This window comes from Colobus angolensis, unplaced genomic scaffold (assembly GCF_000951035.1).
Source record: "Colobus angolensis palliatus isolate OR3802 unplaced genomic scaffold, Cang.pa_1.0 Scaffold119, whole genome shotgun sequence".
NCBI lineage: Eukaryota > Metazoa > Chordata > Mammalia > Primates > Cercopithecidae > Colobus > Colobus angolensis.
The window spans coordinates 824,861-845,034 of record NW_012113030.1 but is presented as its reverse complement, the minus strand read 5'-3'; the positions used below and the strand labels follow the sequence as shown (position 1 = coordinate 845,034).

Sequence of the window (20,174 nt, the reverse complement as noted above, 5' to 3'; positions counted from 1 at the left end):
ACAATGGTTGAACTAGTTTACAGTCCCACCAACAGTGTAAAAGTGTTCCTGTTTCTCCACATCCTCTCCAGCATCTGCTGTTTCCTGACTTTTTAATGATCACCATTCTAACTGGTGTGAGATGGTATCTCATTTTGAGAAAAAAACCATTTTAACTGAGGTGAAATGATATCTCATTGTATTTGGTAGTTTTGATTTACATTTCTCTGATGATGTTGAGCATCTATGTGTTCATATGAACTTGTTTTCATATGTTCATATGAACATATTAACTTGTTTTCCTTATTTATGTCTTCTTTTGAGAAATGTCTATTCAGATCTTCTGCCCATTTTAAATCAAATTATTAGAATTTTTTCTGTAGTGTTGTTTGAGTTCCTTGTATATTCTGGTTATTAATCCCGCTTGTCAGATGGATACTTTACAAATATTTTCTCCCCTTCTCTGGGTTGTCTCTTCACTTTGTTGACCATTTACTTTGCCGTGCAAAAGCTTTTTAACTTAATGTGATCCTATTTGTTCATTTTTATTTTGGTTGCCTGTGCTTGTAGGGTATTACTCCAGAAATCTGCCCAGTCCAATGCTCTCGAGTTTCCCCAATGTTTTCTTTTAGTAGTTTCATAATTTGAGGTCTTAGATTTAAGTCTCTAATGCTTTTGGATTTGATTTTTATATATGGCAAGAGTTAGGGGTCTAGTTTTGTACCTCTGCATATGGATAACCCCAGTTATCTCAGCATCATATATTGAAGAGACTGTCCTTTCCATAATGTATGTTATTTGCCTTTGTTTAAAATGACTTCTCTGTAGATGTACGATTTGTTTCTGGGTTCTCTATACTGTTCCATTGGTCTGTGTGTCCATTTTTATGCCAGTTACATACTGTTTTGGTAATTATAGCTCTGTAGTATTATTTGAAATCAGATAATGTGATTCTTCCAGTTTTGTTCATTTTACCTAGGACAGCTTTGACTGTTTTTGGGTCTTTTATTGTTCCATGTAAATTTTAGGATTGTTCCTTCTGTTTCTATAAAGAATGTCATTGGCATTTTGATAGGGATTGCATTGAACCTATAGATTGATTTGGGTAGTATGGACATGATTATTGAAAATAATGATTCTTTCAATACATGGACATGGAATAGCTTTCCATTGTTTGGTGTCTTTTTCAATTTCTTTCATCAGTGTTTTATAGTTTTTATGGTAGAAGTCTTTAATTTATTAGATTAAGTTAATTCCCAGCTATTTAATTTCACTTGTAGCTATTGTAAATGGCATTACTTTCTTAATTTCTTTTTCAGACTGTTCACTGTTGGCACATAGAAATGCTACTGATTTTTGTATGTTGATTTTGTATCCTGCAACTTTACTGAATTTGACTTTGTTTATCAGTTCTAATAGTTTTTTGATAGAGTCTTTAGGTCTTTCCAAATAAAAGATCATATCATCTGCAAACAAGGATAATTTGATGTCTTCCTTTCCAATTTGCATACCATTTATTTCTCTCTCGTCTGCTTGCTCTAGCTAGGACTACCAGTACTGTGTTGAATAATAGTGGTGGAAGTGGACACCTTTGTCTTGTTCTAGATCTTAGAGGAAAGGATTTCAGTTTCTGTCCATTCAGAATGATACTAGCTGTGAGTCTGTCATATATGGCTTTTATTATGTTGAGATATGTTCCTTCCCAGTTTTTTGGGGGTATAGGGAGGAGGTGTTCATCATGAAGGGATGTTGAATTTATCAGATGCTTTTTTCAGCAGCAACTGCAATTATCACAAAGGTTTTTGTCCTTCATTTTGTTGATAAAATGTATCACATTGATTGATTTGTATATGTTGAATCATCCTTGAATCCCTGGGATAAATCTCCCTTGGTCGTGATGAGTGATCTTTCTAATGTATTGTTGAATTTGGTTTGCTAGTATTTTGTTCAGGATTTTTGTGTCAATGTTCATCAGGAATATTGGCCTGTAGTTTTCTTTTTGTTGATGTCTTTTGTTTTGATATCAGGGTAATATTGGCCTCAGAGAATGAGTTTGGAAATACTTCCTCCCCTGTTTTTCAGAATATTTCAGAAGGATTGGTATTAGTTCTTTAAATGTTTGGTAGAATTTAGCAATGAAGCCACTGGGTCCTGAGCCTTTCTTTGGTGACAGACTTATTATTACAGCTTTAATCTCGTTATATGTTACTGGTCTGTTCAGGTTTTGCATTTCTTCATGGTTCAATCTTAATAGGTTGTATGTGTCTAGGAGTTTATCCATTTCTTCTAGGTTTTCCAGTTTATTGGCATATAGTTGATCATAGTAGCTTGTCTGTTGATCTTCTAATTTCTGCTATATTGGTTTTTAATGTCTCCTCTTTTATTTCTGATTTTATTTTGGTCTTGTTTCTTTCTTTCTTAGTGGCTAAAGGTTTATCAATTTTGTTTATCCTTTTAAAAAATCAATTTTTGTTTCATTTCCCAATTTTTCATTTCATTGATCTTTTGTATTTTTGCCATTTCAGTTTTATTTATTTCTGCTCTGGATCTTTATTATTTTTCTTCTGCTTACTTTGGGTTTGGTTTGCTCTTGCTTTTCTGGTTCTTTAAGATGCATTGTTAGGTTGTTTATTTGAAGTTTATCTGCTTTTTTGATGTAGGTGCTTATAGCTGTAAACTTCCCTCTTAGTACTGCTTTCACTGTATCCTATAGGTTTTGGTATGTTGTGTTTTCATTATCATTTGTTTCCAGAAATTTTTCAGTTTTTTTCTTAATCTCTTCATTGACCCACAGATCATTCAGGAAGATATTGTTTAATTTCTTTTTTTTTTTTTTTCTTTTGAGACGGAGTCTCAGGCTGGAGTGCAGTGGTGCAATCTCGACTCACTGCAAGCTCCGCCTCCCAGGCTCATACCATTCTCCTGCCTCAGCCTCCCAAGTAGCTGGGACTACAGGCATCGGCCACCACGCCCAGCTAATTTTTTGTATTTTTAGTAGAGATGGGGTTTCACTGTGTTAGCCAGGATGGTCTCAATCTCCTGACCTCATGATCCACCCATCTCACAGAACCACCACCAGTGTTGTTTAATTTCTAAGTGTTTGTATAGTTTCCAAAATTCCTCTTTTTTTTGATTTCTAGTTTTATTCCATTGGGGTCAGAGAAGATACTTAATATTGTTTCAGTTTTTAAAAATATATTCAGACTTATTTTTTGGCCTAACATATGGTATATCCTTTAGAATGTTATATATGCTGAGGAGAAAAATGTGCATTCCACAGCCATTGGATGAAATGTTCTGTAAATATCTATTAGGTCCATTTGGTCTATACTGCACATTAAGTCCAATGTCTCTGTTGATTTTCTGTCTGGATGAAATGTCCAATGCTGAAAGTGGGGTGTTTAAGTCTTCAGCTATTATTGTATAGGCATATATCTCTCTCTTTAGCTCTAATAATATTTGCTTTATATATCAGGGTGCTCCAGTGTTGAGTGCATACATATTTATAATTGTTTTATCCTCTTGCTGAATTAACCCCTTTATCATTACATAATGACCTTTTTTGTCTTGAAATCTATTTTGTCTGACTCAAGTATAACTACTTCTGCTTTTTTGGTTTCCATTTGCATAAAACATCTTCATCCTTTTATTTTTGGTATATGTGTGTCTTTACAGGGCAAAGTGTGTTTCTTGTAGGCAACAGATCATTGGGTTTTATTTTTTAATCCATTCAGCCACTCTCTCTTTTGATTGAGTTTAGTCTATTTACATATTTACATTCAGTGGTTTTTATTTTTTATTCTTTTTTCTTCGTTTCTTTTTTTTTTTTTTTTTTTTGAGATGGAGTCTCACTCTGTCACCCAGGCTGGAGTGCAGTGGCACAATCTCAGCTCACTGCAGCCTCTACCTCCTGGGTTCAAACGATTCTCTTGCCTCAGCCTTCCAACTAGCTGGGACTACAAGCACACACCACCACACCTGGCTTAGTTTTAGTTTTTTAATAGTCTTAGGATTTCACCATGCAGGCCAGGCTGGTCTCAAACTCCTGACCTCAGGTGATCTGCTTACCTCAGCCTCCCAGAGTGTTGGGATTACAGGTGTGAACCATCATGCCCAGCCTCAGTGGTATTATTGATAAGTAGGTACTTACTCCTCCCACTTTGTTATTTATTTTCTTGTTGTTTTTCAGGCTTGTCATCCTTCTTTCCTTCCTTCCTGTTTTCCTTTTAGTGAAAGTGATTTTCTCTGGTAGTATGGTTTTGTTTCTTGCTTTTTATTTTTTGTGTATCCATTTTATGTGTTTATATTGGAGGTTACCATAAGGCTTGCAAGTAATATCTTATAACCCATTATTTTAAACTAATGACAACTTGACACTGACTGCATAAACAAACAAGCAAAAAGAAAATAACAACTCTACATGTTAACTTCATCCCCCTGCTTTGTAACTTTTTATTCTTTCTATTTATATCTTATTGTACTGTCCATGTCTTGAAAAGTTGTTGTTGTTATTATTTTTGTTTGGTTCATCTTTTCATCTTTCTACTTAAATATGAGTAGTTTACACACTACAATTACAGCGTTATAATATTCTGTGGTTTTCTGTTTACTTAATATCACCAGTGAGTTTTGGACCTTAAGATAATTTCTTACTGCTCATTAACATTCTTTTCTTTCAGACTGAAGAAATCCCTTTAGCATTTCTTGTGGGACAGATCTGGTGTTTGAAATCCCTCAGCTTTTGTTTGTCTGGGAAAGTCTGTATTTCTTCTCTATGTTCAAAGGATATTTTCACCAGATGTATCATTTTAGAATAAGGTTTTTTTTTTCCTTTAGCACTTTAAATATGTCATGCCATTCTCTCCTGGCCTGTAAGATTTCTACTGAGAAGTCTGCTTCCAAATGTATTGGAGCTCCATTGTATGTTACTTGTTTCTTTTGTATTGCTACTTTTATAATCCTTCTTTTATCCTTGACCTTTGAGAGTTTGATTATTAAATGTCTTAAGGTAGTCATATTTGGATTAAATCTGCTTAGTGTTCTATAACCACTTGAGTGTTCATATCTTTCTCTGGGTTTGGGAAGTTCTATGATTTTATCCCTCTTAATAAACTTTATGTCCCAATCTATCTCCTCTTTAAGGCCAATAACTCTAGATTTACCCTTTTGATGCTTTTTTTCTAGTTCTTATAGGTGTGTTTTATTCTGTTTTTCTTCTTTTTTCTTTTGTCTCCTCTGTGTATTTTCAAATAGCTTGTCTTCAGCCTCACTAATTGTTTCTTCTGCATGATCCATTTTGTCATTAAAGAACTCTGATGCATTCTTCAGTATACTAGTTGCATTTTTCAGCTCCAGAATTTCTACTTAGTTCTTTTTAATTATTTCAATCTCTTTGTTAAATTTATCTGATAGAATGCTGAATTTGTTCTCTGTGTTATCTTGAATTTCATTGAGCTTCTTCAAAACAGCTGTTTTGAATTCTCTGTCAGAAAGGTCACATCTCTGTCTCTCTGGGATTGGTCATTGGTGCCTTATTTAATTCATTTGGTGAGGTCATGTTTTCCTGGATGGTCTTGATGTTTGTCAATGTTCATCGGTGTGTGGGCATTGAAGAGTTAGGTATTTATCATAGTCTTCGCAGTCTGGGTTTGTTTGTCTCTCCCGCTAAGCATTACCTTTTCTGTGTGTATTTCTGCATCCTTTCTTTTTACTCACTACTCTGATCTACCAGTAAACTTTTTAAATTTTCTCACACTTAAAGTGGACTTTTTCTTTCTGGCAGGCTTTTAGATCAGTCTTAGTTTCACAGCAAGTTCCCATCTTCTCTCTTTCACAGTTTTTCCCAAACTACACTTGCTTTTCATGAAAATCTGCAATGGCAGAATAGGAGAAAGGTGCTGGGATTTGCTTCATATTTTTCTCATATAATTTGAGGCTCGGTGCAGTGGCTCATGCCTGTAATCTGAGCACTTTGAGAGGCCAAGGCAGACAGATCACTTTAGGCTGGGAGTTTGAGACCAGCCTGGCCAACATGGCGAAACCTCATCTCTCCTAAAAATACAAAACTTAGCCAGGCACAGTGGCACATGCCTATAATCTCAGTTACTTAGGTGGCTGAGGCACAAGAATCACTTGAACCCAGGAAGTGAAGGTTGCGGTGAGCTGAGATCACGCCACTGCACTCCAGCCTGGGTGACAGAGCAACACTGTCTCAAAAATAAAAATTAAAAAAATAGATGATTTGGAGTTTGGATGTTCTTTGTCTTCTGATAATACGGAAGCTGTTGGTTTTGTGAGGTTTTATTGGACCTTCTTATTGTTCCTTATTTTATTTTATTTTTTTGGAAGATATGTTAGGAAATGTAGACCAGAATTACTTGAGTTGGAGAGTTTGTCTTTAAAGATTAGTAGGTCTCTTGTTGCTATTTCATTGTCAGTTTCATGATACTATTTGTGATGCTTTAATACAATGAATTCTGCTATTTTATTCCTCATTTTGTATAAAAAGTGTCCTGTTTATAGCATTCATTAGTTTAAAAGTGTCCATCCAGGCATGATGGTGTGCACCTGTAGTCCCAGCTATTTGGAAGTCAGAGGCTGGAATATTGCCTGAGCCCAAGAGTTCAAGGCCAGCCTGGGCAATATAGCAAGACTCCGTCTCGTACAAAAAAAAAAAAAAATGCATTCAGTAGATTCATTTCGTAAAATGAGTAACAGTTTCAAAAAGTACTTAAGGTAGTCTTACTGGCAGGATATTCAGTGAGATGTTGTTAAGTTAGAAAAGGAAAGTGGAAGTGATATTAATATATATGGACTTCCATTTGTGTTCCATTCCTTGTGCAATGAAGTAAGTATAGTTAATTGATATGTATTGTCTTTTAAGCTTGCTGTTTTTATATTAATTTTAACATTTCTGTTTTTATTATACTTACTGTTTCATTATGCTTGCCCTGACATATGAAAGAGAAACTCACAATAATGTTCATATACAATATTTTAAAATCAGTTCAATCTAGGTAAATATTAATAGTGGAACTTGGGTTGATGATTCCAGAAACAAATTTTGGAAACTCAAGAATAAGAAAACGAATTTTTAAGAAGCATATATTTTATGGATGTGCAATTATAATTATCCTATTGTTACAGTTGGTAGTATCTTTACTTCTCTGCCTTCTGGACTGGATCATGGCCTTACCTTTAAAGACACTGCTCCAACCATTTCATGCTACGGGAGCAGAAAGTGATAAAACAGAAAAATCTGTTCTCAATTGCATTTATAAGGTAAACTTTCTTGCTTTATTATTTATTTGGTAACCAAGAGTTTTTAAAACCTAGAGAAATAACATTTCTCAGTATAACATTTTTATTCTTTTAGAGCTAGAAAATTTCTAAGGACACAGATTTAGCTTACAATGCCTAAGGGTAATTTAAAAATACTTTCTACAAGACACTGTTGTTTCACTGCAAAATTTTGAGAGGAATTAGATCACTGTTACATATGAGTATAATTAAATTTTAGTCATTCTTTGTAAGAGGTATTGAATTTTACCTTGATTTTTTTTTTTTTTTTTAAAAAAAAATTTTTTTTTTCCCCCCAGGCTGGAGTGCAATGGCTCAATCTCGGCTCACTGCAACCTCCGTCTCTTGGGTTCAAGCAATTCTCTTGCCTCAGTCTCCTGAGTAGCTGGGATTACAGGCGCCCACCACCACACCTGGCTAATTTTTGTATTTTTAGTAGACACAGGGTTTCGCCACGTTGGCCAGGCTGGTCTGGAACTCCTGATCTCAGGTGATCCACCCGACTCAGCCTCCCAAAGCACTGGGATTACAGGCATAAGCCACCATGCCCAGCGTAATGTTTTAAAATATTTAAAATATTTGTGAAGCTCTTGTGTTACCGGTTGATTTTTATCTTCCTTTAACTTTTATTTATTTATTTATTTATTTATTTATTTATTTATTTATTTTTAAGTAAAACTGGGTGTTTTCTTTTCCCCTGTATTTTCAGGTTTTACATGGGTGTGTTTATGGAGCTCAGTGTTTTAGCAATCCAAGGTATTTTCCCATGAGCCTCTCTGATTTGGCATCTGTAGATTATGATCCTTTTATGCATTTGGAAAGTCTGAAAGAGCCTGAACCTCTGCACTCTCCTGACTCAGAACGATCTTCTAAACTCCAGCCAGTAACAGAAGGTAACATGAATTCTCTTCAGGACAATATTGTTGCTTGTGTTCTCTCTCTCAAGGTATATAACTTGAGGCCATGGGTAGAAATGTTGGAGAAGGAGAATAGTCTTACTTTGTAGTTGTTTAACCATGTATGTATAGCACAAGTTCATTATTAATTAAAGAAATAAGTTCACATGCACAATTACTAATATTGTATGTTGACATTCCTTTTATGCAAATTCAGTATTCCTTATCTGAAATGCATGGGACCAGAAGTGTTAAAGATTTGGGATTTTTTCACCTTTTGGAATATTTGCATTATACTTATCAGTTGAGCATCCCTAATCTGAAAATCCAAATCTGTAATGCTCCAATGAGCATTTCCTTTGAGCATCATGTCAACACTCAAAATTTTTGGATTTCAGATTTTCAGATTAGGGATACTCAACATGCACTTCTGGCTAAATTATTCTCAGAAGTTCTTTTTGATATTTTGTATATAATGGAATTTATATAGAATAAAAAATTTAGCTTTGGAGTCTGACCTGAATTTTGACTCTCAATTGCTGAGTATCTGTTTTCTTATTTGTAAATGCAGATAATATTAGTTTCCTCTAATTTTTTTTTAAGTACTAAGTAAGATAATATATGTAAAGCCCTTTGCACAATCCTTACTTAGTACATAGTTAACTCAGTAACATTTTTAAGCCACGTTGTTTCTACATTTAGAGCATTCTCGCTCTGATAGAAGAGAAAGATATAATAGAAGCAAATAACATTATAATATGAATATAACAATAGAAGTATATATAAGATATAGAGGTAAACTAGAGGAACCCAGCAATTGCTGAAGGTTTTGAGAAGGGGAGATACATGATATAATTTATATTAAGAGCACTTTTGATAATAGTATTTTATAGGAGTCGGTAAATTATGGCCCATGCCTACTGCCTGTTTTTATAGTTTTATTGTTATACATCCATATTGTCATTATGGCTACTTTTGTATAACAACAGCAGTATTGAGTAACAGAGATTGTGTGGCTCACAAAACCAAAAATATTTCTTATCTGCCCCTTTATAGAAAAAGTTTACTGACTCCTAGTATATTAGATTGAATTGGCCAGTTAACTCAGAAGCAGAGCGACCAATTCTGAGGCTGTTACAATAGGTTAAGCAACAGCTGCTGAAGGCTTAAACTAAATTTTTTGTTGAGTTACTGAAGAATGATAGTAGGAATGAAGGACAAGGTGAACTTGAGACGTATGTAGGACGTAAAGTCAGAAGGCTTTTGTAAAGAGAAGAGGAATCTAAAATAGGTTTCTGACTTGGAGATTGGTTAGATTTTCCCCAAACTAGAATAATCTTACTAGAGTAAGAGTATTAGAGAAAGTACAGATTTGGGAGGGAAAATTAGTAGGGCAGTTGGAAATGGTTTAGTGTGGGGGACCTACTAGATATTCATGTGAAAACATCTAATGGACAGTTAGTTGTATATACAAATCTAGATCTTAGATCTTTGTTAGGAATATATATTTACATGTGTGGGTTCTGAGAAGAAAACATTGGAAAGGAAGGAAAATCAGGAGAGAGTAATTTCTCAGAAACCAAGAGAAGTTTTTTTGTTTGTTTGTTTTTTGTTTTGTTTTGTTTTGTTTTTGAGGTGGAATCTCACTCTGTCACCCAGGCTTGAGTGCAGTGGCGCCATCTCATCTGCCTGCAGCTTCCGCTTCCTGGGTTCAAGTGATTCTCCTGCCTCAGCCTCCCAAGTAGCTGGGACTACAGGCGTGCACCACTGCGCCCAACTAATTTTTTTTATTTTTAGTAGAGACCAGGTTTCACCATATTGGCCAGGCTGGTCTCGAACTCCTGACCTCGTGATTCGCCTGCCTCGGCCTCCCAAAATGTTGGGATTACAGGTGTTAGCCACCGCGTCTGGCCGAGAAAACTTTTAAAAGGTTAGCCAACAGTGTTAAATGATAGATCAAGTACAAAGGTAATGACAAATGTATCAGCTTTAGTTCACCAGAGAAGTAGGCAGAGTCAGATGGCTGTGGTTTGAGGAGCAAGCAGGAAATAAGACAGTGGAGTTGGCTGGCTGCAGTGGCCCACGCCTGTAATCCCAGCACTTTGGGAGGCTGAGGCAGGTGAATCACCCGAGGTCGGGAGTTCCAGACCAACCTGACCAACATGGTGAAACCCCATCTCTACTAAAAACACAAAATTAGCAGGGCATGGTGGCGCATGCCTGTAATCCCAGCTACTCGGGAGGCTGAGGCAGGAGAATCGCTTGAACTGGGAGGTGGAAGTTGCCGTGAGCCGAGGTCGCGCCATTGCACTCCAGCCTGGGCAACAAGAGTGAAACTCCGGGTTTAAAAAAAATAAATAAATAGAGACAGCAGAGTCATCCATGGAAAGTATTCTTTAAAGAAGCTTGACTTTAAAAATAAGTAAATAGGCCGGGCGCGGTGGCTAAAGCCTGTAATCCCAGCACTTTGGGAGGCCGAGACGGGCGGATCACGAGGTCAGGAGATAAAGACCATCCTGGCTAACATGGTGAAGCCCCGTCTCTACTAAAAAATACAAAAAACTAGCCGGGCGAGGTGGCGGGCGGCCTGTAGTCCCAGCTACTCGGGAGGCTGAGGCAGGAGAATGGCATAAACCCGGGAGGCGGAGCTTGCAGTGAGCTGAGATCCGGCCACTGCACTCCAGCCTGGGCGATAGAGTGAGACTCCGTCTCAAAAAAATAAAAAATAAATAAAAAATAAGTAAATAAAGGAAACAAAAATGCAATAAAACGGTTGATAAACTAAAGGATGATTTAGGGTTAAAAGTTTTAGGGATGAAGAGAGTTGAACTTATTTATAAGCTGAGAAGAAAGTAAGTGGGAAGGGTATCATTAATAGAGTGAAGTCCATGAGGGGATGAGCTAGAAAGTATAGGTGCTAGGATTAGCCCTTCTTCTGAGACCACAAAGAAGATGATTTAAGTAATTAAGATAATTGACAGAAGTTACTGAGAGCCTAAGAGAAAACAAAACCCACAAAGTTTTGGTTGCACCTATCAACTATTAGTAAGATGGGTGTGGCAGCGAAATACAAAGGAGCTGTGGATTTGAGAATATTGGTATACAGCTTAGCCATGGAACCTAGGCTTGATAAGGATCAAACTGCTGCCAGGAAGTGGTTAGCTTTAAGTTGGGAGAAAATAGAGTGATCTAGAGAGTCATAAAGTAGATATGGTTGGTAATAAGAAGTTAGAGCAGTGATTGTCAGCCTTAGCTGCATATTAGAATACTGATGTTCCAGTCCCATCCATAGAGATTTTGATATATTAACCTGGGATTTGCTGAGATTGTTTAAAGCTCTGCATGTGACTAATATGCAGCCACAGTTGAGAACCACTGAGAGCATCATTGTTATATTAGGACAGTTATTTTTAAAACTTTTTTTAGGTAGCAGAACCTCTTCAAATAAATTGTATAAGGAAGCTCAGTTTGGAAAACTTTAAAAAATAGAACCACAGCAGAGTGGAGACGTGGGGTACTACCAGTTTCTTCCTGTCCATCTCTAAGGGCCTTCTCCAAGAACTTTACAAAACACAATTGGGAAGTCACTACACTAGGAGGTTGTGGTCAAAGAGTGGGCTAGTAAGGAAAAGTTTGATTTTTAAAGGTAGAATAGTTACAAATGAATAAAACATCTAAGATGTGTCCATGATAATGGATTGATGGCATACAATGAAAGTGAAAGTATGAACTTAGAGGCCAAGGAAGTTGAGCTAGGGTTTTGGTTTGACCATAAGGTACAGATAGTTTGTCTGGAACATAAATACCCTATGAAATAGGAATTTAAGATTTAAATTGTTTCTCAAATATAAAAGGGGTATAACAAGCAGTATAAAGCAAAAAGAAAATAGATAAAGTTTATATAAGCAATTTAAAATTATATTTTTAGATTTAACATAATAAGATACCATGTTTATTTTACTTAAAAATATGGTTATGTGAAAATACTAGTTGACCTTTGCACATTTAAGGTATAAAATGGCAGTTTTTATTCAAGACAGCAGAGTATGTTTCTTGAACAAAGCAATAGAATTTGCTTAGGTCAGAGGAAGTTTTAATTTTCGATTTTGTACAAAATTTACCGTACCAATATCAAACAGTCACTGTAAAAGAAGCAAAGGAAAATATGTGAATAGATTAGCTTAATATTGATATCAAATACTCTGTGCAGTGTCCTTCTCTAAATGTATCAAGTTGTTCCCTTTGGACTTCCTCAAAGGTTTTAAGGACCAGATAAGTGCAGAACCTTTTAGGAACAGCTGTGAGCTAACAGCACATAATTCTCTGGTCTGTAGTGACTACATGCTCTGGGTGTTTTTCAATGTGGCAAAAATGAGTGATCATTGTGCCCTTGTCTAAGGCGTGTTTCATCATCTTCAAGTATTTTTTTGGCCAAAGAATTCTAAACATTGAGTGTCGCTAATAAGCTCAGTATTGGATTGAACAAGTCTGATTTGAGAACTATTGGCAGGAGTATCTGTAATTATTAAATTTACTAAAGAATAAAGCAAGGTAGTGAAGTTGGCTTTTTGTCAAATGGCAGTAGTCTTATTAGCAAAAAGTCATCATTTGCTGGGTCAGAGTGAAAGGAGGCTCCAAAGGATTCATTCTGTCCTAATTATAGTTTCACCTATACTTATTATGCAAAGCTAATATTTAAAGCATTTGCCAAAATTAACTTCCTCTGCCTGTTCTATTACAGTGCAGTGAATTGCAGCAGCTTTTTATGTCTTGCTGCTTTTGTATGCCATAATAACCTGTAATTACGGGTTTGCTGCAAATGCTGTAGGGTTTGTTTAATCTGACAATCTGAAAAGACAACCCTGAATAGACTTACACAAAGCCTTAGAAGCATCGATATCTCCATTTTACATTTTCTCACAAGACTGGTTATTTTAGAATTTTATTTTAAATATCTAAACTAGAGAAATTCATGTCTTCTTTATATCTTAGTAGATAAGTAGAAAAGAGATATGTATGTTCTATAGTTTATAGCTCAAAAATAAGTAAATAAATTTAGTGCCCAGTTAACAATTTGAGAGATTTTTATACTTTTATATATAGACATATATCCTGAATTTAGAGAAGCAACTTAGGGCAGAAAATGCTTTACTTATATCTGAGATTTAAATTTATTCTTTTCATGTTATCAATGTGGGTAATTATGACAGACTTGTGAACAAGCTCATTTAAACTGCATACTCACTGTCTCTACCTTTGGGAAGAAGATATATGGGATGGACTGGTACCTGGGCTTGGAGGTTTATGTTTTAGGGAAAGACCTGGCTCATTCTTGGAGTTTATTTATAAGTAGGTTTGAAAAAGAAACTCATAAGACCTATGTTACTTATAATGCTCTTTAAATTGAATGATTTTTTATTGTTTCTGTTATTTCCAGTTTTGTATGTAAGAGTTTTTAACTCATCTTTACAAATAAATACGCAATTCTTACGGAAAAATGGAGTTTAAGGAATCTTATGTATTTGTGATCATGAATCACAGAGCAAGCCAAAGCCAGGGGTTCTTCTCTTTTCTATGGTTGTTTCTTTTAAATTATATTCTTTCCCTTCTTCAGAATGTAAACTTCTATATTATGCAAAGAGGATTTAATGCTTAAAATGAGTCATCTATTTAAGTATATCACTCAGAAGGGAGAATGAAGAATAGAAAAATCTTTTTCTGTATTAAAAATTTTTAAATGACTAGTTTTAATTTTTGTTACCATTTAAAATTCGATTTAGTCTTGATATTTTTCCATTGATCTTTGCTTTTTATTTAGTAATTTATGCTAGGTAGTACTTTTTTGAAGTTCTTATACACAGAAAAATAAATGTTGAATTCATTGCTTCCATATCTCACAAAGAAAAAGACAGTTTAACAAAAGAGAAAAAAGTATGGAAATTAGAGCTGCGGGAAAGAGGGAAATAACACTGAGCTGGGAAGCAAAAGACATCTCCTATGGTAGGCAAATCACTTAACTTTGCAAACCCATTTGTCCTCATGTGCAAAATGAGGACTACCAGCTAAGTTATCCCCTTATAGTGTGAACATTTTTTCTATTCTAGGTTACAATTAGGGAAGGGAAAGCAAACACTAGATTCAAGCTGTTTCTTGTCATATGGCTCAAAATACTTTTTACTTTGCTTACATTCTTAAAAACAAAGGATTGAATTAGAGTTAATCATTTAGTGTTATTAATCTAGTGTTGAATGGCTGGTTATTAGTAACAATCATAAAAATAATTTTTTAAAATTTCAGTATAATTGGAACTTTTATTTCTTTATTTTATTTTTTATTTTTTTAAGACACAGCCTCACTCTTATTACCCAGGCTGGAGTGCAATGGCGTGATCTCAGTTCACTGCAACCTCCGCCTGCCAGGTTCAAGTGATTCTCCTGCCTCAGCCTCCCGAGTAGTGGGGACTACAGGTGGGCACCACCACACCCAGCTAATTTTTGTATTTTTTGGTAGAGACACGGTATCACCATGTTGGCCAGGCTGGTCTCAAACTACTGACCTCAGGTGATTGGCCCGCCTCGGCCTCCCAAAGTGCTGGGATTACAGGTGTGAGCCACCACACCCAGCCATTAATTGGAACTTTTAAACTAAGAAATGTTTGGCCGGGTGTGTCACTCACACCTGTAATCCCAGCACTTTGGGAGGCCCTGACTAGTGGATCACTTGGGGTCAAGAGTTCAAGACCAGCCTGGCCAACATGGTGAAGCCTCTTCTCTAATACAAAAATTATCCAGGGATGGTGGCACATGCTTATAATACCAGCTATTTGGGAAGCTGAGGCATGAGAATTGCTTGAACTCAGGAGGCAGAGGCTGCAGTGAGCCGAGATCGTGCCATTGCACTCCAGCCTGGGTGACACAGCAAGACTCTGTCTCAAACAAAAACCAATAAATACACTAAGAAATGTTTATATTTACATGTATGTAGATATAACTTGGTTGATAATGGGAAATTAAAATTTTGATACTCTGACATTTTAAAAGCAACCAAAGCCCAAAGGAAACTATTCCTTTTTGGAATTGGAGAAGATGGTATTAACATTAATGGCATAGCAGCTGGTTGGTTGGTTTGCCTATACCCAGTGGTATTGGTTCTGAATCTTAAAGGCTAAAGCCTTGAAAATGTAAGACTATTCTTTTCTCTTGCCTCTTTTAAAGTGATTATACCATCAATGCACAAACTGGTCTCCCTTTTTTTTGAGTTAGGTTTATTGAGGTATACTTTACATAAAATAAAATACTCTTTTTTGATGAGGGAATTTTTTTATTTATTGAGGTATAGTTTACATAAAATAAAATATTCTTTTTTGGTGAGGGAATTTTTCATATTGATTATGTTGGTGGTTACACAATTATGTACAATTACCAAAAGTCATCAAACTAAACACGTAAAATTGGGCATGTATGTAAATCAGAACATTCTTAAATCTGTATCTGGCCCAGCTCGGTGGCTCACACCTGTAATCCCAGCACTTTGGGAGGCCAAGGTGGGGGATCACGAGGTCAAGAGGTCAAGACCAGGCTGGCCAATATGGTGAAACCCTGCCTCTACTAAAAATACAAAAATTATCTGGGTGTGGCAGCGTGCCCTTGTAGTCCCAGGCTGCTTGGCAGGCTGAGCAGGAGAATCACAAAACTTCATCAAAGAATGGTTTTCCTCCTTTTTTGCCATCATTACTGTGATACGGAATCTAAATTGGAAATATTAACAATGTGATAAAATCCCTGTTTGTTGTCTAATGTTTCATTGTCATATGATTCCCTAGGAAACAGCAATATTCCCATTCATTTATATTTTTTATTTCCAGTGAAAACTCAAATGCAGCATGGATTAATCTCTATAGCAGCCCGCACTGTTATTACACATCTGGTAAATCACCTGGGCCATTATCCAATGAGTGGTGGTCCTGCTATGCTAACAAGTCAGGTGTGTGAAAATCACGACAACCATTACAGTGAAAGTACTGAACTTTCTCCTGAACTCTTTGAGAGTCCAAATATCCAGTTCTTTGTGTTAAATAATACAACCTTAGTGTCCTGTATCCAGATCAGATCAGAAGAGAATATGCCTGGAGGAGGTTTATCTGCTGGCCTTGCATCAGCCAATTCAAATGTCAGAATCATAGTACGTGATCTCTCTGGAAAATATTCATGGGATTCTGCTATACTGTATGGCCCACCTTCTGTAAGTGGCTTGTCAGAACCTACATCGTTGATGCTTTCGTTGTCTCACCAAGAGAAGCCAGAAGAGCCTCCAACATCTAATGAATGCTTAGAAGATATAACAGTAAAAGATGGACTTTCTCTCCAGTTTAAAAGATTTAGAGAAACTGTACCAACTTGGGATACAATAAGAGATGAAGAAGATGTTCTTGATGAGCTCTTGCAGTATTTGGGTGTTACTAGTCCTGAATGCTTACAGAGAACTGGAATCTCACTTAATATTCCTGCTCCACAACCTGTGTGCATTTCTGAAAAACAAGAAAATGATGTTATTAATGCTATCCTTAAGCAACATACAGAAGAAAAAGAATTTGTTGAGAAGCACTTTAATGACTTAAACATGAAAGCTGTGGAACAAGATGAACCAATACCTCAGAAACCTCAGTCAGCATTTTATTATTGCAGATTGCTTCTTAGTATATTGGGAATGAATTCCTGGGACAAACGGTAAGCATAAGGGAGAAATTTTTTCTTTTTTTTTTTTTTTTCGGTCTTACTCATCTTCTGATGAAGCATTTTATTTTCTGTTCTTTTCCTCACTAAATTGTATCTACCAATTAGTTCTTTGACTCATTTTTTGCAGATTTTTTTTTTTGAGGCCACTGAGTTATATTGGGATTCAGAGGAATAAAATAGCCCAGCAAATTATCAATATTTTCAAAATGACTACTAGAACTATTTGACTTAGAAATTATGGCTCATTTTTCAACCTTCCTGTAAGCCTCATAATTTTTTTTTAGAAACCGCAGTATGATTATTTCCGGTTTGAATCAGGGAAATTAACTCAAGATTCAAGATCAAATCAAAAAAAGAATCTGAAGTTAAAAAAAATTTTTTTTTCTGATGCATGTTACAAAACCTTGTTAAAAACTTACAATAAACTCATGAGGTATTCAAGTAAGTTAGGTAGGAGCTAAATGAAAAGAATAGGCTTAAATCAGAAGACCTAGCTTAAAGTTACTTAACTTTTGAGCCTCAGGCTGCAGTCTACAAATTGAGAGTAGTTCCCACCTCACATACTGGGAATAATTAAATTAGATAATGTACATAAAACACTGGCATTGTACACTAATGTAGAGCATTATTAACATACATTTAGGTTTTAATTCCTATGTCACGAAACCCTGTAGGTAGTGGAAGGAGTGGTAATGTATTGTCTCTGTCAATTTATGGTAAGAGGGGAAGCTCAGATGTCAATGAACGAATAAATCTTAAAGTAATTCAAATGCATGTCAAGCATTGAAATAGAGTTCTGAGCCGGGCGTGGTGGCTCAAGCCTTTAATCCCAGCACTTTGGGAGGCTGAGACGGGCGGATCACGAGGTCAGGAGATCAAGACCATCCTGGCTAACACAGTGAAACCCCGTCTCTACTAAAAAATACAAAAAACTAGCCGGGCGAGGTGGCGGGCGCCTGTAGTCCCAGCTACTCCGGAGGCTGAGGCAGGAGAATGGCATAAACCCGGGAGGCGGAGCTTGCAGTGAGCTGAGATCCGGCCACTGCACTCCAGCCTGGGCCACAGAGCAAGACTCCATCTCAAAAAAAAAAAAAAAAGAAATGGAGTTCTGCTTGTTTGCTTAGTGTTTATACTCTTACTTGATTTAAACTCTTCCACTTATTAGAAGGGAATATCCTCTGCCTTATAGGAAAGCCTCTCTCTTATTAGAAGGGAGTAAGGAATATAGGGAAGCCATTTATTAGAAGAGAATATCCTCTGCCTTATAGGAAATGTTATATCTCAGGAACAATTTGCCATATGGTATGAGCAAATATAGGTAATTGCCACTCAGTTATCGTATAAATGCATTCTACTCTCTTTTGCTGTAGAATGGTCCATATGTTGTCCCTTGGGAAAAATTAAAGATGAGAAGCTGTATTTTACTTCAGCAAGCATTGATTTTATGAAAATAATTTGTACATATTTAGCACCCATGGAAGGGATTTGGTAAAATTATTCACTGCTTTGTAGTCTATAAAACAAGGAAGAAAGAAAATTCCATCTGGATTACACTTGCTTCCTTGGTAATGATTTAGATTTCGTGAATATTTTATTTCTCATGAGGTACAACTTTCTCACATTTTTATGAGACTCTTGAAAAGAACCTACAAAGTACTTTTATCCATTTTCCTAGATATGAGTTTAGGAGGCTCACAGCATCTGCAAGGAAAGATTGAAGTGGCCAATTGATATGATCCACTAGCAGAAATATATGAAGGCCTGGTGGAAATAATGACATATATTCTTTACGTTTTTTTTAGGGTCTGTTCTCCTTTGTGTTAGAAGTATGAAAAGGCAAGAAAAGTATAAAAGTTGCATGAGTAGAGTGGAAAGTATTTCCGGGACTGTCATGTCATTCACTGCAAAGGTGATGAAAATGTTTATAAATCTCTCTATTTAGGAGGAGCTTTCATCTCCTGAAGAAAAATGAAAAGCTACTTAGAGAACTTAGGAACTTGGATTCAAGGCAGTGGTAAGTTGTTGGAAAATCTTCACATAACTAGCAACTCTCAGGTATTTCTCTGTTTAGAATAATACTGTGAATAATATTTTAAATAGTGTATAATACTATGTTATTGATTTATAACTTTCTGAGCAATAATTTTTTAAGAAAAATTTAGGACTGCATAGAATGTTAGGTATCTTTGAATTGTTTGTTTATGCCTTTTTTTTTTTTTTTTTTTTTTTGTGGAGACAGAGTCTCGCACTGCCGCCCAGGCTGGAGTGCGGTGGCGTGATCTCGGCTCAGCCTCCGGAGTAGCTGGGACTGCAGGCGCCCGCTACCATGTCTGGCTAATTTTTTTTGGTATTTTTTAGTAGAGACGGGGTTTCACCGTGTTAGCTAGAATGGTCTCAATCTCCTGACCGCGTGATCTGCCCGCCTCAGCCTCCCAAAGTGCTGGGGTTACAGGCATGAGCCATCGTGCCCAGCTTGTTTATGTCTTTTTTATGCATTTCAGAATCATCTTTTGAATCACAGAAAACTAATTGGACCTGTAAAATGTCCTTTGGTTTTTCCCATATTTAGACAAACCTTAGTCACATCTCTCATTAATTAAATCCAGTGATTCTGACAGATTGGGAAGCAGGTTTGAAAAAAGCTACCCACAGGAATGCATAGTGAATAAGATGATTCAGACCATTCCCACATCAAACAATTGTTTATCTTCCTCCTCTCTTCTTTAAAATTTCTGTATTGAGCCATCTTTTCTTGCTCACCTTCAGTTTGAGAAAAGCCTTTTTTTTAAATCTATTTGTATATCTGCTTTCTGCCATCTCTGCCTGCTTTAGGATCGTCTTCAAAAAGTTATCTCCTCTTTATATTTCTTCTTGTTCCTCTTAATAAACATGTTTGTTATCTGCCTTTAAACAAAACAAAGCATAAAACAAAACTTTCCTCAGTTACTCTACTTTCCAGCTGTAGTGCTATCCAGATCTCTTATTCCTTTTACTGCCAAATGTATAGAGAAATATAATCTTTACTCACTTCCTATAATTTCTAACTGGTTTTGGTTATTGTTTTTAGCTTTTCTCAAAATGATCTTAGAATAATTATTTGGTTATTATGGAAAATATAAAACAAAAATATAATCCACATAACACTGTACTACTTTTTTTTTTTTTTTTTTCAGAACTGGAATCATAGGGATATTACCAAGTTTTTTGTTTGTTTTTTTTGTGTGTGTTGTATTATATTGTGAGCATTTCCTCAGTCATTTAGATA

The 20,174-nt window shown here is 36.0% G+C and overlaps 1 protein-coding gene across 6 annotated transcripts in view; it reads left to right on the top strand.

Moving 5' to 3' along the window:
• Positions 1–20,174, top strand: part of RALGAPA1 (Ral GTPase activating protein, alpha subunit 1 (catalytic)) — a 281,300-nt gene that overhangs the window by 171,813 nt on the left and 89,313 nt on the right. For all 6 annotated transcript variants that reach the window (XM_011925953.1, XM_011925962.1, XM_011925949.1 and 3 more), the window contains 4 exons: positions 7,126–7,260; positions 7,988–8,171; positions 16,039–16,900; positions 18,852–18,923. In XM_011925953.1, coding sequence (XP_011781343.1) covers positions 7,126–7,260; positions 7,988–8,171; positions 16,039–16,900; positions 18,852–18,923 — 1,253 coding nt within the window. The remainder of the gene's footprint in view (positions 1–7,125; positions 7,261–7,987; positions 8,172–16,038; positions 16,901–18,851; positions 18,924–20,174) is intronic.